The sequence below is a fragment of the Acanthochromis polyacanthus genome, chromosome 16, assembly GCF_021347895.1.
Source record: "Acanthochromis polyacanthus isolate Apoly-LR-REF ecotype Palm Island chromosome 16, KAUST_Apoly_ChrSc, whole genome shotgun sequence".
Lineage (NCBI taxonomy): Eukaryota > Metazoa > Chordata > Actinopteri > Pomacentridae > Acanthochromis > Acanthochromis polyacanthus.
In genome coordinates this window covers 27674707-27686386 of record NC_067128.1, presented here as the reverse complement: position 1 = coordinate 27686386, position 11680 = coordinate 27674707, and the positions used below count along the sequence as shown (strand labels likewise).

General features: G+C 40.0%; 1 protein-coding gene across 4 annotated transcripts; it reads right to left on the bottom strand.

Moving 5' to 3' along the window:
* Window positions 1–1232: 1232 nt before the first annotated feature.
* On the bottom strand, window positions 1233–10008 carry katna1 (katanin p60 (ATPase containing) subunit A 1). Of its 4 annotated transcripts, XM_051960556.1 has the most exons (12): window positions 9930–9970; window positions 9532–9605; window positions 8015–8189; window positions 7798–7937; window positions 6899–7094; window positions 6575–6693; window positions 5947–6052; window positions 5709–5867; window positions 5082–5208; window positions 4737–4871; window positions 3215–3341; window positions 1233–2092 (listed from the first exon to the last, which is right to left on the bottom strand). In XM_051960556.1, exons 3-12 carry the CDS (start codon window positions 8183–8185, stop codon window positions 1894–1896), a joined length of 1479 nt encoding a protein of 492 aa, XP_051816516.1. In that variant the 5' UTR covers window positions 8186–8189; window positions 9532–9605; window positions 9930–9970; the 3' UTR covers window positions 1233–1893. The 4 variants fall into 4 exon arrangements, with proteins under 4 accessions (XP_051816516.1, XP_022071994.1, XP_051816518.1 ...); XM_022216302.2 differs by lacking the exon at window positions 9532–9605 and having other exon boundaries at window positions 9930–10008; XM_051960558.1 differs by lacking the exon at window positions 9532–9605 and having other exon boundaries at window positions 8024–8189; window positions 9930–10008.
* Window positions 10009–11680: the final 1672 nt, after the last annotated feature.

The window sequence follows — 11680 nt, the reverse complement described above, 5'->3', positions numbered from 1 at the left end:
CAGTTGTGCTTGTGGGATATTGTTTGATCCAACCTTACACAAAAGTCTCAAAGCTCACATTTGATTTCATTTTGGGCAGGGTCTTGTTGAGACAGAACGAGGAGCTACCTTAAATGAAAGTTCAAGCAGTATAACCTTGCTAGCAAGTTGATTTCTCGCGATATTTGTGAGTTCACAAATCTCTCAGGAGACCATCTTGCTCCGCTCCCGCCTTCACTTTTCGTACAGCACCAAGTTGGTTCGCGGCCAATCACGCAGCAGTATTCGTGTGTGGGGCGGGATAATGGGCGGGATATCCGAGTGTGACGACAACACCAAGCGCCAGTAGATCAAAACAAACATGGCAACGAAGGACAACGATCGTGTATGCTGCTATTAAGTCAGTTTTAGCTGAATTTCCTATCGCTTCTTTGAAGGAAGAACAACGAGAGGCGCTTTGCGCATTTCTGGATGGTAAAGATATTTGTGCTTTTTTTACCTACGGGTTTTGGTAAGAGTTTAATCTACCAATTGGCTCCGCTCGTTGTGAAGAAACTTCAAAGGGTCGCCGCGATTGGCTAAAAACAAACCTGTCAGAGGTGGGACATACTGTTGCATTGTCCAATCCGTGCCTCTTTCCTCCGAACGGATTTACATGGAGCGGTCCCAGATTGATATTGTGGAGTACTATCAAGTACTACACAATTATTAATCTGGCTATTGCCAGGTTACAAGCAGTAATAAATCAGCAGAGTGTTAGCTTATCACATGTCATGTATGGGTCCTGTTGTGTAAGTCAGCTGGTAGCCACAATTAACAAAACCAAAGGTCTGCTTGAGGTAATGAAGGAACAGTCTTTAGATTCTGTTTCCAGTCCGAAAAAATCTGTCAATTGAAACTAAATGTAAGAGATGCTATCGTTGAAAAAAGTAACTCCAATTATGTCAATATTAAATCATTTAAATTCAGGTATCAGATCTGTATTTCAGCATGAAAAATCCATAAGTGGGCATGTGCTTGTGTCAATATGGGAGTCAATTATCAGTAAATTTATTGATAAATAAATATTAAATGGTCAATCTACAAGTCAGAGTTTGAAAATGCACCTAGGAGCACTAAAGGACAAACAGACTCAGTCGCTCTCAGCTTTGGCCGATTGCGTTTCTCGTCCTTCAACTGTCCTGTCACTGTAATGTTTTTACATTTTCCAGCAGACACACCAAGTTATTAATGAACTTACGTGTTAGACACTGTCACTGTTTATAAACGTAACTTTATTCATAGAAACATCTGGTTAGTGTTATGTTTATAATAATTTACATCTCCAAAAATGTCACAGAACCATGTGGTTGTAAGTATGACCAAGTGCAAGAAAAACAAGGAAAAAAATCCAACAGGAATAACATTTGATTTACTTTCAAACATCTCACTGACAAAACAGTACAAACATAATATTATGACACTTGGATAAAGTGGAAGTAAAACTTGTCTGAAAATTAACTTGTCATTGTCTTGCTGGAGATTTGTAGCCTCAGTTTGAACTTCTCTCACAGCTCCGTTTGTTTTGTCCGAATGTGGAACACATTTGATGATTTCATGACCATTAAAACATTGTGCAAATGAAATGACACCAACCATCATCCATACCTTCTTCAAGTTGACTCTGTAGACCTTTTCAGATTTAAAAATTGCATAACATTGACATAGTGTACAAATAGAAGAGGTGCTGTTTTTAAGTGCACTTATTTAACCACTGTAATAACCTACCTCCATCTAAATCCCCTGCCTGATTCAAGAGAATACATAGTCTTAGCCTGACACACATGGTTTTGCCAGAACTTACAGTTTACTTGGATTGCTCAGTGTCTCACTAGTTACACGGTCAAGCACAGATGAGTCGGATTGTAGCTCTTTTCAGCAGGACCCGAACTCTTCGATCCACTTTTCGTACTTCTCCAGGTCAGCTGCAGAAACCGATTTGGACACTTTCCTCAGAGCTGTTTCAAAGTCCTCCATGGTGGTTGGCATGTGCATCTCATCCCGGGAAATGTTGCGGATCTCTTCTGGCGTGAGGCCCTCGATTCTTCGCCTCATGGCCATCAGAGAGGCGTCCCTGCATCATCGCACAACAAAAGTTTATTTGAGAGATTTAGAGAGAGCCGAAATCACAATGGAGTCTTTTAATCATGTGAGCTCTTCCAGTGACTCAGACTTTAAATTAAAACACATTAGCTTTGAATTTTCTGCAAGAAAACTCAATGTAATGAAATTAAAAACCATAAAGAGAAGAAATATGTGAATGTCCCACCTGCTGAAACTTGATTCAAACAGCAGTCTATAGCATGGCAGTTTAATGAAATTACAGTCAATGGATGAGGAGTATGGTTGTATCGTTTCCATCTACTGTGGTTATGACATGTATGCCAAAGAAGCTAGTAAACTATATTTTGAAGGGTAGCTGTGCTTGCACTAGGGAAAATTTTTCTCTAGCCACTGTGGCTAAAGTGCTAGAATTTTGTTTAGCCACACTTTTTTAGTATCTGTACTGCGGCGCGCGAAGTTGTGGACAAAAGAAAAGACAGTTGAGGACATCATCTTGGGCTTTGGGAAATACTGATACAATATATTTTTCACCCTTTTCTGACAGTTTATAGAACAAATAATTAATCACTCAATTGAGAAAGTAATGGACAGATTCAAAAACAATGAAATGACCAATTAATTGCCAGCCAAATAGCAGCTGAAGGCCTGAATAGCAATAATACAGGAAGAAAAAAACGCATGGGTTAACAAGTTGGGACGCACAAGGACCAGGGGATTGGGGATGAGGGAAGTGTATGTGCACGTGTGTGTGTGTGTAGCAAAGGGGGAGGGGTGTTGGTGGAAATGGAGTAAGCCAGGTACAGAGAGCGAGAGCTGTAGTCCGAATCCTTTTTTCTGATTGGCTGAGACGAGACACGTGACAGTGTGCATCTATTAATGATCGGAAGCATTCGGGTCGTTCCGGTTATACTCGGTAGCGCTCTTCAGTAAAGGAGATGCGGTTTGTTATTTTCTTTGATTACCGCTCGGCAAATTACGAAAAAGTTGTAAGTTAACCCTATTTTCACATTTATTAGGCAAAATTAGCTTCGCCACCGTGGCTAAACACGCTAAAAATGGCTTTGCCATCCTGAGGAATGCTTCACCTATGGTGAAGTGGCGAATGGCTAGCGCAAGCACAGGGTAGCCTCACCTGCAAACGTTGGTGATATCGGCTCCTGAGTAACCCTCCATCTGCTCAGCGATCTTGTCCAAGTCCACGTTGTTGGCCAGCTCCAGCTCCTTCAGATTGATCCTGAGCAGCTCCACTCTCCCTTTAGCTGCAAACACAGAAGCAACAGTTGGAAGAGAAGGCAGAAAACTCTGGCCGCAGCCAGTAGTAGCTACAACATGTACCCCCAATCAGGGGACACGTAAAAGACCCCAGTCAAGGCTACCAACCAGGCAACACAGACTACTGGTTGGGGTCCTAAAAAAAAGTCAAAACTATGGTAACTGTAGTGTACCAATGACAATCTCAAACTTTACAGACTTTAAAAGTTTCATACAAAAACATAAGGAACAAATCCTGTCAACTTACATGGCCTTGCTTTCTGTATTGTTCTTCAGAATGGGTTCTGGTTCAAACATGTATGGCTGAATTACTGGATCTAAGCCACAGTCAAAGTCCGCTTTTCATAAAACACTGTCTCTGAGTAGTGGACATTATGTGTCGTACAAGTCTCTGTCATGGTGCCCTACTGCTCACTAAACTCCCAAAATGCTCTCTGCTTCTAAACACTTAACTGACCATAGTCCAATGATACTTTTTCGGGTCACAACAGTCGTAAGAACCAGGTACTACAGCTAATCTACAATATATTTTCTAATCTGCATAAAAAGAATACAGGTTTTACTTGTCTTTTGGAACTTGTGGAGCCACAGTAAACCCTACCTGTGTAACATAAATGACCTTCTATATATGATTGATTTCTTTATTTTTGTGTCATGCACAAAAATGTGTCCAACCCTCATGGGTTTACAAGACACTAATATGCCCGCATTGCAGCAGAAGTAAAGTTTCATATATACACGGCAGAGCTATTCAGTTGTTAAGCATAAACACTCGGTTGATTTTAATGACTTTAACATACCTGAAGTGTGTATTATCTAGAAAAATGGTACAGGATTGTGAGTCTGTGTAGGCAGATACTCAAGGGTTGATTAGAAATTCTCTGATTAAAGACATTAGATTAGCAGCATTCCAATACAAGTGTCCAGGTTGGGTATTGGAGCACAAAACTAATTCAGATATTGTATGTATAGTCTGCTGTGTGCACTGTACTTGAAGGTGACAGGGTACAGAATGTGAGGAATGTTGGGGCCAAACAGACTAACTGCAGAACCTCCTACTCGGTTAATCTATCCATCCATCCATTCTCTATACACCGCTTTATCCTCACTAGGGTCGCGGGGGGTGCTGGAGTCTATCTCAGCTGACTCGGGCGAAGGCAGGGGACACCCTGGACAGGTCGGTTAATCTAGTATGACTATTATCTAGTTAGCATGGTGGCGATTAACATAGACATAATACAGCGTTCGTGCCAGAACCACTGCCCTCACGTTTCTTCACGTTTAACAATTATACACGTCTGGTTAGAGTCTGCAGTAACTTTCTTTTCCAATTAATCACACTTCATCGCCTACAGTTTCGAGCAAAGACACAATGACGGTACTTGAAGGCAGAGGGATGTAAATCCTCTTCTCCAGCCGTCTTCTCAGAGCCTCGTCAATGTCCCAGGGGAAGTTGGTGGCGGCTAGCACCATCACCATCTTTGACGGGTCGTCATTCTCCGATGCTCCACCGACACCTACACAAAATCCACAAAAACACAAAAAGTCTCAGAAAACAAAAGCTTCAAACAAGAGGTTTCTGCTGCTTCAACTATACAACTAAAATAGTGAGGAAAAAAATCAAGCTTGCTTCAACAGTTTTTTTTATTGACAAATGGTTTAGTAGCACACAAATATTTTAGGTTTTAGTCTTAATAAAAAAACTGAACACATAGTTGGTGTTTTACCATCCATCTGCACCAGTAGCTCTGCTTTGACTCTCCTGCTGGCCTCATGCTCCTCTGATGTCCCTCTGCGGCTGCACATCGAGTCAATTTCATCAATGAAGATCGTAGTGGGAGCGTAAAAACGTGCCTGTACAATGACACATGCAATGACTGACTCCAAGAAAATACTGAGTATGGTACTGAGTCTACATAAATCTTCCAGCATAGCTAGTTAGATTTCAATCAAGTATTTCATTGAATATGCTTTAATACCAAAAAAACCAAAACACATTTACATACAAGAATATTACATAAACCCATCAATAAAGTAATTTCATGGTTAGAAAAGTTTGAATGAGAACACAAACAATATTGCGTTTTATAATTGACTGTGTATCAAGTGTTGCTGACAATTTAACTTTCAAACTTAAAGGTGCATTACTTCAGTTAGATTCTGACCACCAGAGGGCTCCAAAAATACATTACAGACTTAAAAAAAAAATGAAAGAGAATACAATGTAATGTACAACAGTAAAGAATCTTTAATTGATGTTGTTGCACTGGAATCTGAATGATAGCAAGAGCAGCCATGAGGTCCAGAACATATCAGAACCCTAACAACTGAAAACCTAAATTGGTTAAGCTTACCATTTCAAAGAGTAGGCGAACTAGCTTCTCAGACTCTCCTCTGTACTTTGATGTGAGCGTAGACGAGGACACGTTGAAGAATGTGGTTCTGCATTCTGTAGCAACTGCTTTGGCCAAAAGTGTTTTCCCCGTTCCTGGAGGTCCCACCATAAGCACCCCCTAAAGTGGAGAATGACTTTTATGCAACAACAATGCATGCAGAAGAAGTAAAAATGCAAAGCTCTCTTTAAATCAGTACCTTCCATGGTCTTCTTATGCCTTTGAAAAATGCTGGCATCCACATCGGCAACACGACCGCTTCTTTTAAGAGTTTTTTTGCATCTTCTAAGTCTGCAATATCATCCCTAGAGAAACAGTTAAGATGGGGATTACATTGAACAGTTCTCACGAGGAAAGTCTGACGAAACATAGAGGAATTACAAATCTTGCTAAGATGTCTGCATCTTCAAGTTTCCGTTTCTAAAAGCAGACTGCATATAAAAGATGGCCATAAACTTCAGGTCTGATAAGTAAAATCAATCCAGAAGTAACCTAAACTGACAATTTTTCTAAGGGCCAGCAGGGGGCGGCTCCTCTGGTTGCAAAAAGAACTTCAATTCGATACAGGTCTATGAGAAAATGACCCTACTTCTCCCATGACTTAACGTTTTCTTTATGAGTTTATGGTCTCAATATCTCGCTTCAAGTCTCCTTCGATACAGCTTCAGTTCATTTTAGAAAACTTCTCTTCTGAAAAAGGCTCGTAAGGCACAACCCACCATCTTCCTTTTGTCTATTTTACTCTTTTGCTCCATTTAATACAAAAAACACTGGAAGCAGCAGTAAACCGATATCAAACATGTACATTACCCAAACAGTTCACCTACCATTTCACACTTGGATTCTGAGATATAATATCTCTCTCCAGAGCTTCGACAAGGTCTTTATCGTATCCCGTCCCATCAAACTTTTTCACTTCATTCTCCTGGACATCTGTTTTTTTGTTCTGAAAGCAGACAAAACATTATTACTCTTCCCAGTTCTCAGAGTGTAACTTGTGTTTGCCTCATACAGAAAAACTGGAATGGCAGGTTGGGCAGTCAGTAAAGCAGCATGTGGATACTGTTTGATGAACAACACAAATAGTTGCCTCTGAATAAAGGAGAAAGTAGAGTGTCTCTTCGAGTTCAAACCACCAACGTGTTGTTCACCTTGTCATCCTTTGCTTTGCCAGCAGCCTCCTTTGTCTCCTTCTTTTCTTTGCCTTTGAAAGGTTTGCTTCTGTCCCCGTTGGCCCCTCGAGGCGCGTGCCTCTGCTGAGCCCTCCCAGCGCCGCTCAGACGGTTGTTGGCAGGTTTACTCTCTTTATAGAAGTTAGAAGAACGTCCGACAGGACAAGGAGAATGTCTGTAAAAGACAGAGAGTGAGATGGTGCCATTAACAAAAACCACGAGCCCTCCAAGTCATGTGTTCTTACCACCAAAACAATTATATTCCACATGACAGCGGTTTAGCTGGTCTAACAAGTAAATGCAATTATATTTGGACTGGAATAAGAAAGCAACTTAAGCAAAATCTGACACCAGCAGTTTCAAAAATCCAACTTTACGATATTTACAACGGTGCTGTCAGTAAATAATAACTTACCAGAGTAGACACATATTTGTGTTTATCAAATAAATTGTTTTAAGTTCTAGTAATCTCACGCATATTGCATAAGACATTTGTATTGTAAATAGAAATGCTAAACAAGTGTACTGATGCAACCAGAGGTATAAATAGAGACAAAAAGCGAAGAAATAAAGAGGCAGTATGAGGTTTACAGACCACCTTTCAGTTGAGCAGAGCAGGAACAAAACAAGCTCACATCAGGGACTCAAGTTTACTAATCTCAATCATATGACTACGGTACATTAGGGCTATTGTGTTTAGACGAAAAGCTCGTACAACACAAGTCACAAACCTGTGAACAGCACAAGTGAAAAGAGACCGAGAGCTTTGGTGTTCAGAAAGCATCAGAAGTTAAAGAAAAATAACCGAATGAAGAAAATTACTGAAGCAATGAATGAGGAGTTGAACATTAATGCACGTAAATAAGCAAATGCAACACCTCTGTTCCACGTGCACGGGCCTTTTTTCGAAATCATCATAGTTACTGGGTTTCACAGGTGATGTGTCCAGCTGGAAGTTGTCCAGAGTCGACATTATGTCCTGAACCTGTTGATTCTCTTCACTAATTTCTTGCCACACCTGAGATAGAAAACACAAATACACACATCAGACGAAGCGGGATTCCTTCTAAATATGATCTGATATTTCATATATACCATATTTACTTGCTGCCATCTCTGCTGTAAACTGCCGTCTCGCACAGCGGACACATATTTCTGGATTTGTTCAAGGACCCCACGATAGAGAACACAGGCCGAGCTGTAGTTTCCCAGCAGGGCGTATTCACGGGCCAGCGTCACATTCTCTGTGATCTCTCGTAGACTCATGCTGCTGCAGAAAAGCAACAAGACAAGTTAGTACACACATTACGAACAAACACTTGTTTTTGTTGTCACAGCAGGTATCAGCTTGTTAATGAAGATAGAAGCCTGAAATTACACAGAATATGTCATAAAGCCAACACAGATCAAAAGTAAGCTGGCTGGGATTTTGTCCTCCATAAATTTTTTTGCAGGAACGTTCTCTGGGAACTAGGAACCTTAGGAGGAACTACCTACATTTCCACCAGTACCAGGCTATAAATGAAGGTCCATGGAGACTCTTTTACCCTAAATAGTCAAAGCCTAAGTGGTTAATGGGTTCAAAGAAACTTATGAATGAGTTGAAATAACCACTAACCTGTTCCCAAGCATTTTACAATCAACATTTTTAAAAATCTGCAACTGTGAGGAAGACTATATTGTTTCTGTAACATGGTGTTTCACCACAACAATGGGGGGGAATAAGGAAAGAACATCTCCAGGCCTTGTTAAGTCCTCACACAGAGGAAGACATTTGGAATTTGAGACAGCAAACCACAATAAGGAATTCTTCCTAGAAAGACGTCCACGTTCATGTGCAGCCAAAGGGCCCCATGCTACGAAGGCAGCAGTGTGCATGCACCAATGTAGAAATCAATTTACTGCACAGGTATGGGAAGCAGATGGGAAAGCAGTATAAATGAAATAAACTACCCGTCCACAGGGGTTTGTGTGCATGATTGATAGGCAGTGATCTCTTTGAAGCCAGTATGCACAGGAGATAAGATTGCAATAATAACCCCTCATGGTTATGTTGCAATAGTTTTTAGAGTTATCATCATGATATTTTTTTAGTTTCTCATGTACTGCACTGTTCTGATACACTGGATCTATAATAGCATCAATACTGGCCTCATGGTGTGGGTCAGTAGCTGCAGATCTATGCCAGACACTGTGCTGCTGTCATCATGGTCACCAGTTACTGTCTTTTTAGTTAGCAGGTCACCAGTTCATAACACAAATCAACAACCAGAATATGCTGCAATAAGGGAATGCTTTATTTCTTTTTTTCTCACAATAATGTCAGACTGTATATCCAACATGTTTCTACATTTGTCTTCCAATAAAAAAAAAGCTTTATGATGAAACAAAGTTCAAGCGACTTATAAAATCCTTCAGCAGGTACGTTCAAGTGTTAGGAGCTGCTTCTCTTTAGGTTTTTTTTTTAAATCATTATTAAACACTACTGTTGTCCCCAGCATTAATACCGTGTTATTTTCAAGACGGTTTCAAGCAAACTTCATCCTATACTAACAAGAACTGTGCACAGTTTAATACATGTTTACACATTCAGTAAAATATAAATGAGTTACCAGGGTGGCTGCTAGTTCACAGTTTCATGTCTTTCTCCAAAGATTAGACGGAGCCCCGCCCAGCTGGCAACCAACTGTAAAGTGTAAAAATGCGACACAAAAGTCGACAAATACAAGATATTAAGTTATTTTCCCTGTTTTTCCTTATAAGGTGGATGTCAGGGAAGGAAACCTTTCAACGTTAGTATAAGTTACACGTTAAAGTGTTTACGTTGCAACCCATCTGTCGTTTTGAATTTCCAGCCGGGGTGGCTCGTTTCTCTGTTTCTGGTAATGCCAGGATAAAATATCTATCTGCAAAAAAACTAGAAGAACACGGCCGTTTCAGTAACTCGATGTGAGTTGATACGACTGAGGATTATCACACTAAACGAGTTTGTATAAGGTTTATACTCAACTTTTCAGACGAACACACGGAGAGTCCGGGCAGCAGCAGCAGTGGTGACGAGTTCCGCTGTAGCAGTTCAAAGAGGCTGCGATGTGGAGCAGCTGTCAGAGGCGGAGCTGAGGGAGGCACCAGGTGGCTCTGGCCCCCACACCCTGAAGGCCAGTTTTAGTCTTCTGTGTCCATGTACATGGCCAAAAGATATGTGTGACGTAAATTTCGTCATCCAGGAATGTTCACAATGCCTTTGGTCATAAAATTCTTTGAGAGACCATGTCACAATCATACTAGGAAGTAGGGCTGCAACTAACGATTATTTTAATAATCGATTAATCAGTCAGTTTCACGATGCGCGATGACCACTACAGTAGAGAAACTACCTCCTATGCCTAGGGCAAGGGTACAGATGGCATCAATTGAGCACATTATCAAAAATAATTATGTGATAGTTATTGGCCATGGTAAGTGATCCCAAATCACAGCAATGACAAATATTTCCCTCATACTCGATACAAAAAACGGTGGGATAATGTGCACCTCACGAATCAATGACCAGAAAACGCATTTGATGTGGTTTCCGTAGTATAGTGGCTATCATGTTCGCTTCACATTCAAAGGCCAGCCGCGGATACTTGTAACAAAAAAAACATTGGAGACATGGGGGCTCTCTGCCAGACAAGGGATTGAATCCTGTTCATAGTACATGGTGCAGAGGAAAAATGATGACCCCTTTCTTCATTTTCCTATGTACACAGTAAAGCACAAGCATGCAGTAAGCAAGAAAACAAGTAAATTGGGACAAATTCTGAAAATGGCAGAGTATTTTTGCCAAGGCCTGATTATTATATGCAGGGGTATACATTTAGAAAGCATAACATACAGGGTGACCCAAAAGTTTGGAAACAAAGTTTAACTGCAGTATCTATTTGAGTTGGGGGTGCATGAATTCACTCTTATTTTACCCATTTTTGTTATAGCATAATAAAATAATTTAAAAGCATAGTATTTGCCAAGTGCAATAACTCGGAAGAAAATTAATAGAACCATAAGGTACAGGTATGCTGGAGCATAACTTCAAAATGCAGGCCATCAGTGTCAGATTTCAAAACTCTTGATGGTAAAGTATCTGACAGTTTTAATTTTTTTTAAACATCCAAAAGTACTATGAGGCAACATTTACTGGGCAGTTTGAGAAACCTTCATAAGCATGAATGAAGATACATTCCAGAAGATACCAGTGTAACCAGTTGGTGGAAACGTTCACAACTTTGTAAAAGAAACAAACATGAACATGTCAAAATATGTTGGTTTTACACTAATCTGTTACTCTTCTGAATATATCTGTGGGACTGATTTATTGAAATAACATATATTATTTGGATTATAGACTTTTCATTTGTTTCCAAACTTTTGGGTCACCCTGTACAGCTAAAACACAATACAAATATGACATTTATTCTGTAAGAATGTATCAAAATTGACGTGTGGATTGCAAAGTTTGTTTACACTCTTAGAAACAGGAAAATATTTTTGCTGTCCCAAAATCAATAATACCAGGGGTGGAAAGAGTACAAAAAAATATTGTGGTTATGTAAAAGTGTGGTTATTGTTATGCTTTTATTCTGTGTAAAAATAAAACTTGGCTCTACATAAAGCCACACAGGTAATGGTAAGGCTTTCTTTATAAAAGTTTCCCTACAGTACTGAAAATATTTAAAGTTTTCTGTGTTTTAAATAGTTTAATTTAAATACTTAAACACATTT

Coding starts and splice junctions, on each gene's coding strand:
- katna1 (XM_022216302.2), bottom strand. CDS start 8,185: ATGAGTCTACGAGAGATCACAGAGAATGTGACGCTGGCCCGTGAATAC. Junction 5,209..5,708: donor TTCGCCTACTCTTTGAAATG/GTAAGCTTAACC, acceptor GTCATTGTACAG/GCACGTTTTTACGCTCCCAC. Junction 3,342..4,736: donor TTACATCCCTCTGCCTTCAA/GTACCGTCATTG, acceptor CTGTGTTTGCAG/CTAAAGGGAGAGTGGAGCTG.